The 18,327-nt window shown below is 38.1% G+C and overlaps 1 protein-coding gene and 1 long non-coding RNA gene across 2 annotated transcripts; both read right to left on the reverse strand.

Moving 5' to 3' along the window:
• Positions 1-2,155: 2,155 nt before the first annotated feature.
• On the reverse strand, positions 2,156-2,722 carry LOC131614280 (pre-mRNA-splicing factor CWC22-like). Its single transcript, XM_058885889.1, has one exon. It carries the CDS (start codon positions 2,720-2,722, stop codon positions 2,156-2,158), a length of 567 nt encoding a protein of 188 aa, XP_058741872.1.
• Positions 2,723-13,979: 11,257 nt separating this feature from the next.
• On the reverse strand, positions 13,980-17,687 carry LOC131612024 (uncharacterized). The gene is made up of 3 exons (XR_009287263.1): positions 16,942-17,687; positions 15,732-15,809; positions 13,980-14,119 (listed from the first exon to the last, which is right to left on the reverse strand). It is a non-coding gene; the product is annotated as an uncharacterized LOC131612024 (long non-coding RNA).
• Positions 17,688-18,327: the final 640 nt, after the last annotated feature.

Raw genomic sequence — 18,327 nt, forward strand, 5'->3', positions numbered from 1 at the left:
GGGTATTTGATTGTACCCGAAGTATACGTCCATAAAAGAAAGTAATTTAAAATCGGCAGAATTATCAACTAGTTTATCTATATTAGGCAGAGGGTAAGCATCTTTTGGGCAAACCCTATTAAGATCGGTGTAGTCAGTGCACATGCGCCATTTTCCATTTGATTTTTTAACAAGTACAACATTGGAGAGCCAAGTGGTGTACTTGGCCTCAGATATAAATTTGGCCTCTAGGAGGTCTTTTACAGCTAGTTCGGCTGCAGCCGTTTTCTCTGGTGATTGTTTTCTTCTTCTCTGAGCGACAGCCTTACAAGAGGGGTCGATAGTCAGGTGATGGCAAGCCACTTCTGGATCGAGCCCGGGCAGGCGCTCCAAGCGAATAGGTCGGCATTTTCACGGAGGCAAGCTTTGAGTTGTCTTTTGGCCAGGTCAGGCAGGTCTACTCCGATCTTGACTCCCCTGGTCGGATCTTCTCCGAGGGCCACGAGTTCGAAGTCTCCATCTAGAATTGGCCGGAGGATCCCTTCTGATGTACCTGCATTTGTGCTCTGCTCAGGCTCTCCCAAGAAACGACTGTCGAGGTCGACCATGTCGATGCGCGGCATTGATCGGTTGGTCTCGGAGATAGCGCTAACCGCTGTTTTGCCTTGAGCGGGTGTCTTTATCGTACTCAAGCCTTTGGCGGAGGCTTCGAAGCATCTCCTAGCCGCTTCAATGTCGCTGTTGAGTGTTGCGACTTGTCCTTTGGTTGTGTAGTATTTGAGTTTGAGATGCACGGTTGAAGGGACCGCGATCAACTCGGCCAGGGTCGGGCGTCCGAGGATGCATTGGTATATCGACGGGCAGTCGATGACCAGGAATTGGACCTTAACGGCCCTTGCGATTTCCGCCGATCCGATTGACACTATGAGCTCGACGAAGCCCCACGGTTTAGTTACCGTGCCTTTGAAACCTTGTAGGTCCGATCCTACGTAAGGGGTGAGGTGGCTGTTGTTAAGCTGCAGCGTTTTGAACAATTGGGAGTACATGATGTCAACCGAACTTCCTTGATCGACCAATATGCGTCGGACGTCAAAGTTGGCCATCCGAACCCGGATGAGGAGGGGAATGGTGGAATTGGATGCTCCACCGGGCAATTCTTCTTTGTAGAAGGATATAGAGGATGGGCTGCCTTGGTCGAGAGCAGCGGCTTTGCTCGAACTGGCTGAGAGCAGCTCGTCGAATTTTCGTTTCACGGATCCCACGGTGAGCTTGCTGAATCTTCTGCCCGATATGACCATGGCGGAGGGGAACATCTCCCATGCGCTATGAGGTGGAAGTCGCCGATTTGGCCTAGTCAGGGAGGTAAAAGTCTTTCGGCCTAGTGATGCTCATGGCCACTTGCATGGCGGGCGTATCCTCCGTCGGTTTTTCCTCAGTGATTGGTTCGACTTCTTTGGCGGCCTCCTGCTTTTTTGCGTATTGCTTCAAGTTTCCCTCCTTGATTAATATCTCTATGGCATCCTTTAGGTGGATGCAGTCCTCGGTGTTGTGCCCGTGGCCTTTGTGGAATCGGAAGAACTTTGATTTATCCACGTTTGGTCGCGCAGGCATGGTTTTAGGGAAGCAGACCTTGCCCATCTGGAATTCGACATTCGCGCATTCGTTTAAGATGCGTTCCCTTGAGGCGTTGAGCGGGGTGTATTCTCGGAACTTCCCGGCTGGAGCTTTGTAGTCTTTGGGATCCCGACCCTTGTCGTCTTTCTTTTTGTCCGTTCCCCGACGGGAATCGTCTTGGCGACCATTCTTACTGCTTTCTTCTTGTCTGGAATTGCGTACCGCGTGAGCGGCCTCTTTTTCCTCATATTGTATGTACGCCTGGGCTTTGAGGAAGAACTCGTCCAGAGTGGCCGGTGTTTCGATTCCGACGGCCTTGGCGAAGTCTGAGTGTGGTCGGAGGCCTCGCTCGAGCAATAATTTCTTCATATGGGCAGTGGTGGATACTTGCACGGCTTCCTTATTGAATCTTTCTATGTAAGCCCGTAGGGACTCGTCTTTTCCTTGGACGATGTCTTCCAAAGAGGCTTCTGACTTGGGGTGTCTTCGGGAGGCCGTGAAGTGTCTGGAAAAAAGTTTCCCGAGCACCTTCCCTGAAGTGATGGACTCATCGGGCAAACTTTTATACCAAGTCATGGCTCCTTTGCGCAGGGTGGTAGGGAACAAACGGCATTTGATGGCACCGGGCACTCCTCTGTAGTCGAGAAGTGGCGTCGATGTTCTCTATGTGTTCGTCCGGATCGGTGGTCCCGTCGTATGTGCCTAATGGCGGGGGTTTTTCAAGACCGGCCGGTAGGGGCGCTTCCAATATTGAGTGGGAAAGAGAGCCTCTGCGCTCTTCGTCGTCGTCGCTGGCGGAAGGAGTGGAAGAGTGGCTCCGACTCCACCTGTGTCGCCTCCGGTTATCGTTGTGCCCTGTCGGGGGTGACCGGGATCTCTTTTTTGGTCGAGGAGACGGTGACCGGTGTCGGGATCGGTGGTCGCTTGACCCTTTCTTGGAGGATGGACCAGCGTTCTCCCTGGGGGAGGGAGATCGAGGGCGTTTTTTGGGAATCACGCCGCGTTGAGAGCGATGCTTGTGACCTATGGGAGTCTTAGATCGGCGTTTTTGCTCGAGCGCCCTGATCATGTCGTTTTGCTGTTGTATGAGCGCGTTGGTCTGGGAAAGGGTGGCCAGAACAGCGTTCATGGTCTGGTCCTAGGGAGTCTGACCTTTGGAGAGGAAAGGGTTTCCCGAAATTTCTTCGGGGTTGTCCTTCCCGCTTGTATTTTTGAGATGATGAAATGGATCAACTTGGAGATCTTTTGGAGAAGGGGACGCCGTGACACCGTCTCGAGGGACGGTGTTTCTGGAAGGGAGAACGACGGAGATATCGTTTTTCTTGAGTAACGCAGTGTCTAACGAAGAGGGATCTTCGTTATTGCCGGCCATGAATAATGATTTGATTAAAGCTTTGGTTCCTAGGTTCTTACAGGAGGCAAGAATGGATCAAGAAGGTGCAAGAAAAAGGAAACGGGGGAGCTAGAGTTCCCACAAACGGTGCCACTGATCTTACCGAGCAGATCAGATGGCCAACAACAATGAAGGCTTGAAGTTCAGGATGTTTGATGGGAAAAAAAGGGGTTGTACTTGCAAGGCACTTCGATGCCAAAGTAAGTAGGTATTCCACAAGGTACAACAAAGTGAGAATTTGGGGGTGGAAAAAGATTACCTTGCCCTCTGTGTGGAGAGGGCTATTTATAGGATGTTCTTGTGCGGATTAGACTCCTCCTTATGGGGCGGATATTTAGGTGGCGCAAGACATGGTTGTTCACCGGGCACGAGGGTCTCTCGTGGCCGGTTACCTTGTGAGTTTGCCCGGAGCGACCGTGAGGAACTTGTCACGCGTGGTCTAAAGTGTATTGGACCGAAGGCTGGATTGACCCAATTTAGATAAATTGGGTCGGTCCAGAACAACATGCTTCCTCATCACACTTTTTAACACATCACACTTATGCCTAATCTCAGAAGTACGGGTAGAATATGCCCAATGACGGAGTTAGAACTTCATTAAAGGAGTTCAAGATTTTTTTAAATGATAATCAATTAATATATATATATATATATATATATATAATTCATTTTATAAAATTATATTATAACTCAAAATTATTAATATAATTAATTTTAAATAATTATATTATAACTTAAAATTATTAATATTTGAGTAAAGGAGAATTATTACTTATTGGCTCGAAATTTAGCCAAACATACTCAAAATATCTCAACATAGCATTTTTTTAATATAATTTTATACTCATAATCCATCAAAGGCTATAACAATTTATATTTATAACTTAAATAATTCTCAAGCGAACTCTAAACAGCCTTACCACATTTTTTATATCTCAAAATTAACTCTAAAGTACTCTAAAATGCTCAATATTGTTCCATTGACAACTTTTTCACAAGTGATAACTCTACTGAACTCTAAAGGCTGGAAGCTTAAATTAAATTACTAAAAAAAATAGCTCAAAGGTAACAAAAAGGTCATTTATACTCAAAATTGCTTAGAAATGACCTACGAACTCGAAACTGCCGAAACTATTTGTGGACCTGCCTGAACGACCCGCTGCGTTGCTCAAACACGCGATCGTACGACCACCTCCATGCGGCTCCCTGGCGTCGTCGCGTTACTGCACCACGCACTCCACCGCTGCAGCGACTCTTCCCAAACTCGGTCGTCTCCAACACGACTCTGGTCATCGGTCGTCGCCATTGCGACGTGGTTTTGACTCCAGCGATCGTGCGTTCTCATGCGACCACCGTTATCCGCCGCTGTGACACTCGCCACACAACCCGATTTCTATCGCCTATGACACATGCGCTTCCTCGACTCCTAATTTTAGCCGATTTCTGGCCTGATTAATTTCCCCATTTTTGATTTTTGAGTTTTTCGATAAAAATTCCAATATTTCCTTTTTTTTCAATAAAAAGTCAATTTTCTGACATTTTCTGGAAAAAACAAACTTTATATGACATTTAGGATATTAGACCAAAATTACATATCACTCAGAAAAAAAACACAGACAAATAACACAATTTCTGTTTATCCCAAATTTTACCGATAAATTATACAAGCATTAATTTTATCACAGAGAAATAATCCCAATTTTCCAAAGAACATCATCGCAATCATAATCATTTATATTATCATCAATAAAAACAATTATTTGGCGGTCACAAAGGTTTTGCCCAAGCACTTTGGCCACAAACGAATCATGCAGAAAATATGTTTATTCACTAATCGATGCCTAGAAGGTTTTGCCAAAACCTTAGTTGACCAAACAAACTACATAGAAAAAATTAAAGAGAAACAAAAATACATAAAAAATCATCAATTAGTGACCTTAAAGGTTTTGGCTAAACCCCTTTAGTCACAAATAAGGACACATGTCGAATAGTATGAAATATAGAGATACGAGGGTAATGACCCATCACTATTCAAATTATATATAATAACTATAAAATAATTATTTTGTATTATATATTCAACTTATTATTTCAATTACCTCTAAATAATTAAAATGTCTAATTATTTCTAATAAATTAAAATTCTATTTTATTTCTCTACTCTCAAATACTCTATATTCTTATTATTTATTAAATTACTAAAATACCTTTAGCACCCAGAAAACACCAAAATAACTCAAATAGAAATATTTCAACAAGATACACACATATAATCATTCAATTTAGATCAAATAAATTAATAAAATAAATATCTAAAGTCGGGGTGTTACACCTCTGGCAGCTAGCCACTCCAAAGGCCGTGATGGGTTGGCTGCAAATCTACCTCGGACTAGGTTTTCACCTGGGGGGAGGGAAACCGGTGTTTGGCCGGGAACGACTCCAATGACATTAAATAAACTTTGAATGAGGATCTCATAAGTTCATACGGAATCTAGAACTCTGCACTCGCGGTCAAACAAATGCACCTTATATAAGTAAAAAAGCATATAATTTCAAATAATATATACACATATATTTTTTAATTTCAAAAGTACAATACATACAATACATAGAAAAAGGTAATACATGGCTACTCCAGCAGAGAGACAACCTCCCCGTCTTTGAGCATTCAGATGAACTTGCTTTCTAGAAACACGCGTGAGATGGTGAAAATGCTCCACTTGCTACAAGATGTTTTCAAAAGAATTTGAAACCACCCTAAGGTTGGAAATCATACAATCAACCAAATGTTGATTCAAAGAAGCATTCTCAAGGTGTAGAGATTCTAATCCTTTCTGATTTGCTGAAAGAGATGCTTGAGCAGATGATAAATAGCCATAAGCAGAAACTATAGCCTGGTTCTTCCTTGCCACGGTCCTTACTAGATGGGTCAATCGGTGGGAAAGAGAACCAGGGAGCTTAAGGAGGAGAAAAGTGTCCCTTATCCCAATGAGAAAGATGGAAGTTGTTTGTATTTCCTGCAGGAACGTATTCTGCTGAAGCATCATATTGCAAACATTTTCTTCTACCCAATGATTTTCCTTATGTTGTTGGTCAGACCAAATAGCATCCCAGCGACCGGCTCCACCGAGGACTAAGGCATTAGAGGTGAGCCGAGTATACTGATCCAGAGTCGCTAATTCTTCCTCTAGGGCACACCCACCTCAAAATTCATAGCTTTACTTCACCCTTTACCAAATATGCAAACGATCATTATCAAAGCAAACATGTCATGAGTAAGCAAATTGAAAGCAAATAAGTTGAGAACTTACCAAAAGTAATCTTCTTTTATTCCTCTATACAGGCCTCCATCAGCAATTGGGTATCAATGAGGCGCTTCAAGTGTTTCTGGTCGGCCTTTTCTGAGGGAACACCACCCCCTAAATAAGCTAGGTCATTGATGAAACTCATCACCCACTTCTTGTGATATAGATCTTCTGAAGAAAGGTCATCCTCCAATAAGAAATGGCTCTCAGTCAAGTACTTAGGGAATAACTCAACATATTTACCTTCTACTTTGTTCCTAACAACATAAACGGTTGCATGAGCCTCTGGGTATATAGGAGTAACCAGAAAGAGTCAATCTTTGAAAGGTTGCAACTCAAAAAGAGCCTTATGCCCTAGACAGTCATTACCAGTGAATTAATCCTTTACTTCGCATTTGAGTTGCAGGATCATGATGACATGGGAATAGATGAAATAAAAGGGTCAGAGAGGGCTCCCCATTCAAGTATTTGCATAAGTACTGGAAGGGTTTCACATAAGCCCAACTTGCTAGATGAAGTTGTGACCGAGCTATTACCAGATGCTTAAGAATTTCCACCACGAAAGAAGTGAAGGGCAGGCGAAGGCTTAAGATCGACAAGTTATATTCATAAAATGGAATGGTGCAATCACCATATTCACTGCATATTCTTTCATTCTCTAGGGGTCAAGACGCCCCAATACAAAGATAGACCAACCTCAAGAAATTATCCATCAAAATCAACCTCTTTAGCAAAAATAAAAATGGTTGATGAATAAACAGAGTCCGCCATGGAGATTAAGTATTCTTCTGGGTTTTTAGCACTCATATGTGATTTTTTTACCCATGATGTACTAAATTTTCTAAATGCATGAAAACAAAATGTCAAAAGGAAAGAAGTTTATTTGTGGAATGGGCCTTGTGGAAATAGCCCATTAGTTAGTATGTTAGGTTTTATTATAAATAACATACTAGTCTCTCATCATTGTAAGCTGTAAATCCTGATTTAGAGTGAAAGAGGTTATTTGTTATTCTTGTAAACTTGTATTATTTCTTTCTAAGAGAAAGCAAAAGAATAGCAGTTATAACCAATTCTTGTGTTCTTCTTCTTCCTTGTTCTTTATTCTTCCCTTGCATTATACTTTGTTATTGGTATTGAATTCACAACAAATTGGTGCGGTGAGCGTGGATCGAACATGTCGTCAACAAAATATGAGATTGAAAAGTTCACCGGAGTGAATGATTTCGGTCTGTGGAGCTTGAAGATGAAAGCCCTACTGGTTCAGCAGGGTTGTTTGGAAGCGTTGAAGGGAGAGGCAGCCATGAATGTTGCATTAACGGCAGCGGAGAAGACGGATATGATCGAGAAGGCACACATCGCAATTTTGTTGAGCCTTGGTGATAAGTTTCTCAGACAGGTATCAAAGGAGACGACGACATCAGGGTTATGGAAGAAACTTGAAAGTTTGTATATGACCAAATCACTGGTAAATCGACTCTATCTAAAGCAAGCTTTGTATTCATTCAAGATGGTTGAAGACAAAGTGTTAGCTGAGCAGTTGGATATGTTCAACAAGCTGATTATTGATCTTGAAAATATTGATGTAAAGATCGATGATGAAGATCAAGCGCTGTTACTATTGTGCGCTTTGCCTCGATCACATGCCCACTTCAAAGAAACTCTCCTATATGGAAGGGAGTCCCTGTCCTTTGAAGAAGTTCAATCAGCCATGTATTAAAAGGAATTGAACGAATGAAAAGAGCATAAACCTTCGATTGTTGGTGAAGGTTTGGTCGTTAAAGGAAAATTCTTGGGAAAGGATGGTAAGTTCGACAAGAAGAAAGGCAAAAGCCAACAAAAGTCTTATAGTGGCGAAACATCTAGTATTCGATGCTATCATTGTAAGAAGGAGGGTCACACACGAAAGGTGTGCCCTGAACGCCTGAAAGATCATGGAGGTAAGGATAATGGAAATGCAGCCATTGTTCAAGATGATTTTGAATCATCTGATGTTCTTGTGGTTTCAAGCAGTAACTCGAGAAGAGAGTGGTTTCAGGTTGCACTTGGCACATGACTCCAAACAAAGACTTGTTCGAGGAATTATGTGATCAAGTTGGTGGATTAGTATTGCTGGGAAACAACAAGGCTTGCAAAATTGCAGGTGTTGGATCTGTGAGATTCAAGCTCCATGATGAGTTAATAAGGTTGTTGATTGAAGTCAGGTATGTTCCTGATTTGAAGAGAAATCTACTTTCTCTTGGTGAATTCGACAAGAAAGGATATATTTTCCAATGAGAGAAAAGTATCCTAAGAGTCATGAAGGGGTCGAAGGAAGTCTTGAGAGGCGTGAAGAAACAAGACTTGTATACCCTTGAGGCTGAAGTTGTAAGTGGTTCGACAAATGTTGCATCCACGAAACCTTTGTCGAAGACAGAAATTTGGCACATGAGATTGGGTCATGTCAGTGAAAGGGGCCTGGTTGAATTAGGGAAACAAAATCTGCTTGGTGGAGACAAAGTTGAAAAGCTGAAGTTTTGTGAACCCTGTGTACTTGGAAAATCTTGCAGAGTGAAGTTTAACAAAGGCAAACAAAGAACACATGGATCCCTTGACTACATCTATGCTGATCTTTGGGGGTCTGCAAGGTGTGCATCATATTCTGGGGCGAGGTATTTCCTATCCATAGTAAATGATTATTCCAGAAAATTATGGGTATTCATCCAGAAGACTAAGGATGAAACTTTTGAGAATTTCAAAAGTTGGAAGACTCTGGTTGAAAATCAAACTGGCAGAAAGGTCAAGAGGTTGAGAACCGACAATGACCTTGAATTTTGCAATGAGGCATTCGACAATTTTTGTGCTGCCTCTGGTATTGCAAGGCACATAACTACTGCAGGTACTCCACAGCAAAATGGTTTGGCTGAAAGGTTTAATCAAACTATTTTGGAGAGAGTCAGATGCATGTTGACTAGTGCGGGGTTAAAGAAGGTGTTTTGGGCTGAGGCTGTTTTGACAGTAACATATCTGATAAACAGATGTCCTTCGACAGCGTTAGATATGAAGACACCTAAAGAAGTTTGGTCGGGACATCCACCAGATCTCGACAAACTGAGAGTATTTGGCTGCGTAGCCTATGCTCACATTAGGCAAGACAAGGTCAAACCTAGAGCTCTGAAATGCATGTTCATGGGATACCCTGAAGGAGTCAAAGCTTATAGGCTATGGTGCCTAGAGCTAGGTCACAGGAGGTGTATCACCAGTCGAGACATAATTTTCAATGAAGCTGAAATGGCTTTTAAGAAAACTGATGATGTTGGTCGAAGTACAGAAACATCTGACGAAGAGCTGGAACAGGTAGAGATTCCTGTTGAGGTGGAGCATGTTGATGCTGAATTGCATATCCCTGATGAAGTCGAAGAAGAAGCAGAAGATGCTGAGGATGAGGAAACTATCGATGACTACGTATTGTCAAGAGATAGGTCGAGAAGAGTCATCAAGGCACCTCAGAGACTTGGGTATGCAGATCTTATAGCTTATGCCTTAATCTCTGCAAGTGAGGTTCTAGACGAAGAACCTAGAGACTATAAGGAAGTTATGAGGAGTCGAAATAAGACTGAATGGATGAAGGCCATGGATGATGAGATGAAATCTCTTCATGATAATCACAATTGGGAACTGATCAAGAAACCTGCTGGGGTAAGGTTAGTCAGCTGTAAATGGATTTTCAAAGTTAAGGAAGGAATCAAAGGAGTAACGTCGAAAAGATACAAGGCAAGGTTAGTTGCAAGGGGTTTCACTCAGAAAGAAGGTGTCGACTTCAATGATGTATTTTCTCCTGTTGTGAAGCATAGATCCATTCGAATGTTACTTGCCATGGTGGCACAGTTCGACCTTGAACTGGAACAGATGGATGTGAAGACCGCGTTCTTGTATGGTGATCTAGATGAAACAATCCTGATGAGGCAACCTGAAGGGTATGTCAAAAAGGGGAAGGAAGATTATGTGTGCAATCTAAAGCGATCTTTATATGGACTGAAACAATCTCCTCGACAGTGGAATAGGAGATTCGACAAGTTCATGGCACATATAAGTTTCATTAGAAGTCAGCTCGACCACTGTGTTTACTTCAGATTTCGACCTGGTAATTCATTTGTTATTTTGTTGCTCTATGTGGATGATATTCTCATAGCAAGCAACAATGTTGAAGATGTGATGAGGGTGAAGGCTGAACTCAATAAGGAGTTTGATATGAAGGATCTGGGAGCTGCTTCCAGGATTCTTGGAATTGACATTCGAAGAGATAGAAAGAAGTCAAAGTTATGCTTATCTCAAGAGGCATATCTACGAAAGATTCTCGAAAAGTTTGGTATGTCGAATTCGAAGCCAGTTGTGACTCCAACAAACCCTCAATTCAAGCTGAGTATTAATCAGTGTCCCATTACTGATGTCGAAAGAGCCTATATGAATAGCATCCCATATGCTAATATAGTTGGTTCTTTAATGTATGCTATGGTCTGTACTAGACCCGGCATAGCATATGCAGTGAGTCTTGTAAGCAGGTACATGGCGAATCCTGGAAAGGCTCACTAGCAAACATTGAAATGGATTTTAAGGTACATAAATGGGTTTCTGAACAAAGTCCTAATTTATGGTGGATCCTTAGGTGAAGATAGTAAAGCAGTAATCGAAGGATATGTTGACTCTGATTATGCAGGTTGTATGGATTCTAGAAAATCTATTTCTGGATATGTTTTCACTATGTTTGGCACTGCAATTAGTTGGAAAGCAACACTTCAGAAGGTTGTTGCTCTATCAACCACTGAAGCGGAGTATATTGCCTTAACTGAAGTTGTGAAAGAAGCATTTTGGCTTGAAGGTTTTGCGAAGGAGCTGAAACTTCAAGGTTGAGGTATCACTGTTAAATGTGATAGTCAAAGTGCAATACACCTGTCGAAGAACTCAGCATATCATGAGCGAACTAAACACATTGATGTGAGGTTGCATTTCGTCAGAGAAGTAATCGAGCGTGGAGAAGTACAAGTGCTGAAGGTTTCGACTGAGGTTAATGCTGCTGATATGATCACCAAGACATTGCCGAGTTGCAAGTTTTTCCACTGTATGCAATTGATAAAGCTGCACGAAGAAAGCTAGTTTGTTCCCTTGATGTTGTAGAATTAGATCCAAGGTGGAGATTTGTGAGATATTGGATCGAACTCTAGTATGGCCGAAGGGTAGCTTCTTGGTTCGACAGAATTAAGCATGAAGTCGAAGGTTGTTCACATGCTTGTGTTGAAGATGCTAGGGTTGTTAGCACGTTAAATTAGGTTTTAGTGTTTAAACCTTAATTTGTTAAGTTAGCTTGTTTATTAAGTTGACTTGTGTAATGGGCCTTGTGGAAAAAGCCCATTAGTTAGTATGTTAAGTTTTATTAAAAATATCATACTAGTCTCTCATCATTGTAAGCTGCAAATCCTAATTTAGGGTGAGAGCGGTTATTTGTTATTCTTGTAAATTTGTAATCTTGTTTTCTAAGAGAAAGTAAAAGAATAGCAGTTATAACCAATTTTTGTGTTCTTCTTCTTCCTGGTTCTTTATTCTTCCCTTGCATTATACTTTGTTATTGGTATTGAATTCACAACAAAATATATATATATATATATATATATATATATATATATATATATATATATAAAATAATTATTGAAATATTAAAATAATAATTAAGTAAAAAAATTCTATCATGAAACCCTAAAAAAAACATATACTAACTCATCATCTCCATTTTATTAATCTTCATCTTCCATTAGCATGGTTTGTTTTGATCTCGTGATTAAAACCTACCTTTGTGTTGTTAGAAAAACTCTCTTCTCTCAAAGATTAGTTTGGTAATTGGAATTAACATCAGTTTAAAATATTACTGTATATTATGTGTTACACTATTTTATTATAATATGTCTTTAGAATTCTGTTGTCATTAAAAAATAATTATTTTGCTAAATATAATCAGTGCTGCAAAAGTGGAAAGAGCTATCTTTATAGAGTAAGTTGTTATATTGATGTTGACAAGTGAATACTGATATATGTAATCAGTGCTAATATAGTAAAAGTTCTCATTTTTATGTGTAAAATGTGAATTCAATTTTTGATTGATTGTTAAATTAAGATTTTTTGTTGCTCTCATTTTGTGTTTCTCTATCTGCAGTGTGTAATCTCCACCACAGAACACCAACCATTGTCTCCGCTTTAAGAAGCAATACCCAAGAGCAATTCGACGCTGGTGTTGATTACACATTGACAACTACAATGCAAAGGTTATGTACGGCCATTAACTGTTGTCGTTGCAATATGTCGACAAAAGAATCATCATGAACTTTATTATTGCCCCAAAGTGAGGAAAGCAAAACACATACACCACCTTGGAGCCATGTGGGAGATGCACACATAACTCATAAAATCTAGAGCATGATAACTATGAGCCTTTTTATTTTAGCCTTAAAAAAAATAATTTTTTTTATATTTTTAAAAATGAATTTTATAAAACCGTTTTTTAAAATATTAAAATTATTTTATATTTATTATTTTTTTAAAATTAAAAGACTAATTTTGATATTTTATAACATAAATATACATTATCAAAAATTAAAACATAGTCAAAATTATAATCTTTTTAAAAAAAAATTCAATTTCAAAAATAATTTTTATGAAAAATTATTTGAAATAACTTCAAAATTAAATAAAATTTTTAAATTTTGATATTCAATTTTTTTTTTTAATAAATGATGAAATACTTAAAATATTTTTTTAAGAATAACTATTCAAATCAAATTTTTATTTAAAGCTTTTATGAAAAAAAATTTATACAAAATTATATAATATTATAAAAATCATTTTTAAAAAACCAAAACAAATAAACCGTAAATGTTGTGTGGGTCCCTCTCATGAAGTGAAAGAAAGAATGAGATGTTACATAATGGAATTGAGTTTGAATGATTTAATCTCATATCGAAGTCATCACATCTCATTTAATATTGTGAGAAGATAAATTATAGAATTCTTCTTATACAAGTTAACTAAGCTCTTAATTATATCTAACTAATACTCACCAACTATTTTGTTGCTCTATATCTCTATTATTTCCTCACAAGATTAAGGTGGGTTTAAACAAACTATTTTAAGTTTGGTCCGTAAGTTCTAAAAAACAATCGTATCCAACGACTTTGTGAGTGTGTCAATAATACACGTGGAGGCAAAAACATATTTGAATAGCATTTTCTTTGACACGCCCACTCTCTAACAAAATGAATATCCAAGTCCATGTGCTTTGTTTGTGCTTGAAGGACCATATTATCTGAGAGCAAGACAACACTCATGTGGTCATAAAAGATTATGGAAGGAATTGAAGAAAAGAAACATAAAGTTTAGTGAGAAGAGACTCCTGTAACACCCCAAATTCTATCTGAAATTATAATGCAGAAATCATAGTATTTTAAAAACTATCAACAAGCATTTAGGATATCACATTCACTTCATATAAACAACACATAATCAGATACGCAGTACTTCAATCTCAGAGGATCACAAACGACTTATATCAGCTCTAAGAACAAACCAACTTTTATTTAATATGCAGCGGAATCATAACATTGGACTTTATAAACAAATCATCTTTATTCAATCAGAAACAACTTTAAAACATCAAAGTACTTCTCATTATTCAACTTAGAACTCAACAACTTATATATTAACTACATGAAACAACAAAATAAACATCCTCCGAGTGCTACGTATCAGAGCGACACACCAACTGAACTGGATGAAGCTACAAGCTTCCACAAATATACTTGAGTACCTGCCCATTTCTCATGGTAGGGGAAACATCAGCAGAAGGGGTGAGATATCAAACAGTATAAAAGAATGCATGATAATACTTATAGCAAAGATAAGATCATACACTATTCACCACTTCTCATCTCAAAGCAACTTGCATCACAACAACAATGTTAATAATCAATCATAATAACATATTCAAATTCACAACTAAGTCATCCACAACTACAAAATTTCCTTCATAATCACAACGAGAATCAACGTAACTATCATCACGAAAAACGTCAACAAATCATAGCAATGAATTCACAACCACGATTCCAACTTAAACAACAACATAATCAACTTAATCCAACTTAAACAACAACATAATCAACTTAATCTAACTTAAACAACAACATAATCAATTTAATCCAACTTAGACAACAACATAATCAACTTAACATAACAATCATTCATCAACACAACAACTCGATATGCGACTCATTATGCTACTCAAACTATGCAAATGCATGTGGTACCATTCGGAGTAAACTCCCAACTCTATCAATTGCCAGTAATTCTGAGGCATCAATGCAACAACTTTATCATCTTTTCCATTAAAGGCCAACTCTAACAATGTTATGCTATGCGACACAATGATGCAACATCCCCAAGTACAACAACAACAACTTAAACACACAACAAGAACAACAACTTAAACATGTATCAATTGCATCAACTTAAATCAACACTGGTCATTCGACCTATAACTTAAACATGTCCATATATTGGGATGATTCAACTTATTCAACATTGGTCATAGGCCTACAACTTCATCAACGCATCAACAAGTTATAATAACAACAACTCAACAATAACAACATATTCAACTTCACAATACATCATCATCATATAATCATCCTAGTCATAACAACAACTATTCGTCATAAAGAGCATACATCATGTTATTTTAAACATAATCATTTCCAACTATACAACAATATTCACTTCATGCTTATCCATACAATACAAACTATAAATTTTGACCATAGGGTCTACAACAACAACAACAAATTCAACATACTAACAACATAATTACATATTATCCACAATTCATCAATACATAATGCACACAAACATGATTACATGTTATCAACAATTCATCACATAGCTCACACAAACATAATTACATGTTATCGACAATTCATCAATACATAACATACACAAACATGGTTACATATTATCAACAATTCAACATATAATGCACACAAACATAGTTACATGTCATCAACAATTCATCACAAAACACATAAGATTAATCATAAGTTATTCACACAACAACATCATAATTAATTCATATCAAAACATGATTAGAGTCAATTTCATGAGAATCTAACATAAACCCTAACATTTTCAATTCCACAACTAAACCCATTATTTCATTATCAATGGTTTACCCACAACAAACACAACAATCTAATACATAAAGATCAACAGTTGCACACAACTTATCACATTTATATCATCGCATTCCAATAAACCACCAAATACCCAAAATTGCAACATAGAAGAACATGAATATCAAGTATAGAATCTAACCACTATAACCCTCTATCATACACCCCTTAATCATGAAAGAACCTCACTCTTACCTTGGTAAATATAGACTCTTTCACCATAGCTCTAAGCTTTTCTCCAAAAGAAATCATTTCTATCATTTGGAAACACACCTAAAAACCAGTTCGAGAATCAGCTTATCAGACGTGTAGCAACCTGCCCTAAAAATTATAACTTAGAGAGCCGCCACCTATTCTGAAGGGCGAATAGGAAACCCTACGCAGTATAGAGATCAGTGTAAGATACTATATTCAGGTCGAGGGAAGGTGTTAGGCACCCTCAACCCTTTCCTAAAGGTTAACATTACAAAGATAAGGGTTATGGCAAAACATAAAGAAAGGTAACAAACAATTAATAGGGTTAAAGATATGATTAAGATTTGGAGGAAGGGGACTCGCCTTGTTGCCAAGTGCCTACGTACCTCCTTAGGGAGGATCAGAGTCTACGTAGTTCGGAGAAGGGTTGTACGCCTTAAGATTGTAATTTGATTTGATATGGTTTTGGAGGCTTTTAAGCGGCCTATCGTAGTTTTGAATAAAGATGAAAATCCGTAGTTTGATTTGAAGTGTTTTGAATGTTTTAGATTTGGGAAGTGTTTTAAGGTTTGGGCGTACAACCCTGGTTTTAGTATATACTATTAACCGCAATGATCAATAGATTCGATCACCATAGTTAAAAGATTAGTAGTTGTATCGTTACCAATTTTAATTGATGGGTTCAATCATCACTGATAACGAATAAGAGTATTTTTTAGGAATTTTAATAATTTAACTTGTATCATTATCCCTCGTAATCGATTGATTCGATTAAAAATAATAATGAATTTGAATGGGAAAGATAGGCTAATCATCGCAACCAATAAGATGGTTGAAACCCTTTAGCCAAATAATATGTGTTTGAATTATATTAATTTAATTAATAATTAAATGATCGATTATTACCCATCGCGACCGATTAATACGGTCGAAACGAATAATAAATTAAATCCTAAGATTATCGGCCAAAACTAATGGGATTGGACAAACCTTAATATCTTATATAGCCGTTCTAGGGTTTTTTGTAATTTATAATTAAGAATTAAAATTTAATTAAATAATTAAGTCGAATAATCGGGAAGATAACAATTATAACCCTAATCCTTATTTATTTAACCCTAATTAGATAACTTAATTAAATTGGATATAATCAATTAACATTCACCCTAAATAATTAAATAATAAAGTAAAATAAAAAATATAATAAAACCTGGGCTGTGATCCTGTGTTGTGAGTCCTTGAAGCCCCATGATGGGTCCCTATCCTTGTGTGCGTCAGATCTGAGTCGGAGGAAATCTGAGGTTGTGATGTGAGGGTGTATGGTGAACCTCCCATGGGTGGCATGCGTGGGATCTGCAAGTGGATTAATTCAATAAAATATATGCTGGGGCAAAGGATCGAACCTGCGCCCCTAGGTTCATGTGCCATCTTCCTTACCAACTCAACTGCGTGCTTCAACTGTTAATAATACGCAAACAATGAATGATATAGGTAACATGGAAATTAAAAAAAATAGTTACGCGTGAGGACTGTTCTTCTTCTTCGTTTACCCATCGCTCTTGGCAATGAATTTCACCAACATTCAACAACCATAGCCATGGCACCGGTGCTCCTGCAGAAATCCATACAAGCCACAAAAATTAAAAGCAAAAAAAACATGATTCAATTTGCAGCGTTGTTTGTTTAAAGATGCGGTTTGGTTCAAATCCGATGCCGCTTCCGATTTTGCGCTTCCACTGTTGTTGATTGAGGGGTGCGTAATTGCATCAGGGACGGTTCTGGGGTATCGGTGAGACTTTTCAAGGGGAGAAAAAGTGGTGGCTCACGGCTTCGTTCTCTTGCAGGGAGATGGTTTTGTTGCCTGCAGAGTTCGTTTTCTCCATTTTTCTAACAGCAATATCAAAAATAATAAACCTCATAAAAGTCACATATGCCAAAAAATATGTACAAACCGAGAACCCCTCTAAAAAATCGGCCTCCCCTCATTAGTGAATTGGTCTCTATTTTTATATTGCTCCTAAACTAGGTTTTTTTGTTTATACCTAATGGGCCTACTAAAACTAAACCTAATAAAAATTAATTCTAATAATAAATATTAGTAATAATAATTCTAATAACAACTAATACTAATTATTAATAATAATAATAATAGTTAGTAATAATATATACAAATTCTATAATCCTAGATAATATTAATAATAATATCACCTAATATTAATATTAATAATAAAATTAATAATATTAAATACTAATAGTTAGAAGTAATAAAAATTACTAATAATAATCCAAAAAGATGCAAATGTTAGTAAAAGGAAAATAATATTAACAAATGATGAAACCCTTGAAACGCCTGTTAATCGCACCCCATTTATTTACTCAACGCAACTTATAAGAGAATGGGTTTATCCATAGAAATGTTAAACCCCCTGACCCTTATTCTAATACCTCTGATGAGTTAATAGCCATAGGTTTGATCGGGCAAATTTTGAGGTATGACAAGACGAACTTAAAACCCTCAAAATCAAAATCTCTCCGGTCAGAACTTACCTCTATGGGTCAGAAATCTTGTGTCCAAGTACCGCAACGATCCAACGGT

The sequence above is a fragment of the Vicia villosa genome, linkage group LG6 (assembly GCF_029867415.1).
Source record: "Vicia villosa cultivar HV-30 ecotype Madison, WI linkage group LG6, Vvil1.0, whole genome shotgun sequence".
In the NCBI taxonomy this organism is placed as follows: domain Eukaryota; kingdom Viridiplantae; phylum Streptophyta; class Magnoliopsida; order Fabales; family Fabaceae; genus Vicia; species Vicia villosa.

Bases quoted from the DNA above. Each gene is read 5' to 3' on its own strand.
- LOC131614280 (XM_058885889.1), bottom strand. From the start codon at position 2,722: ATGAACGCTGTTCTGGCCACCCTTTCCCAGACCAACGCGCTCATACAA.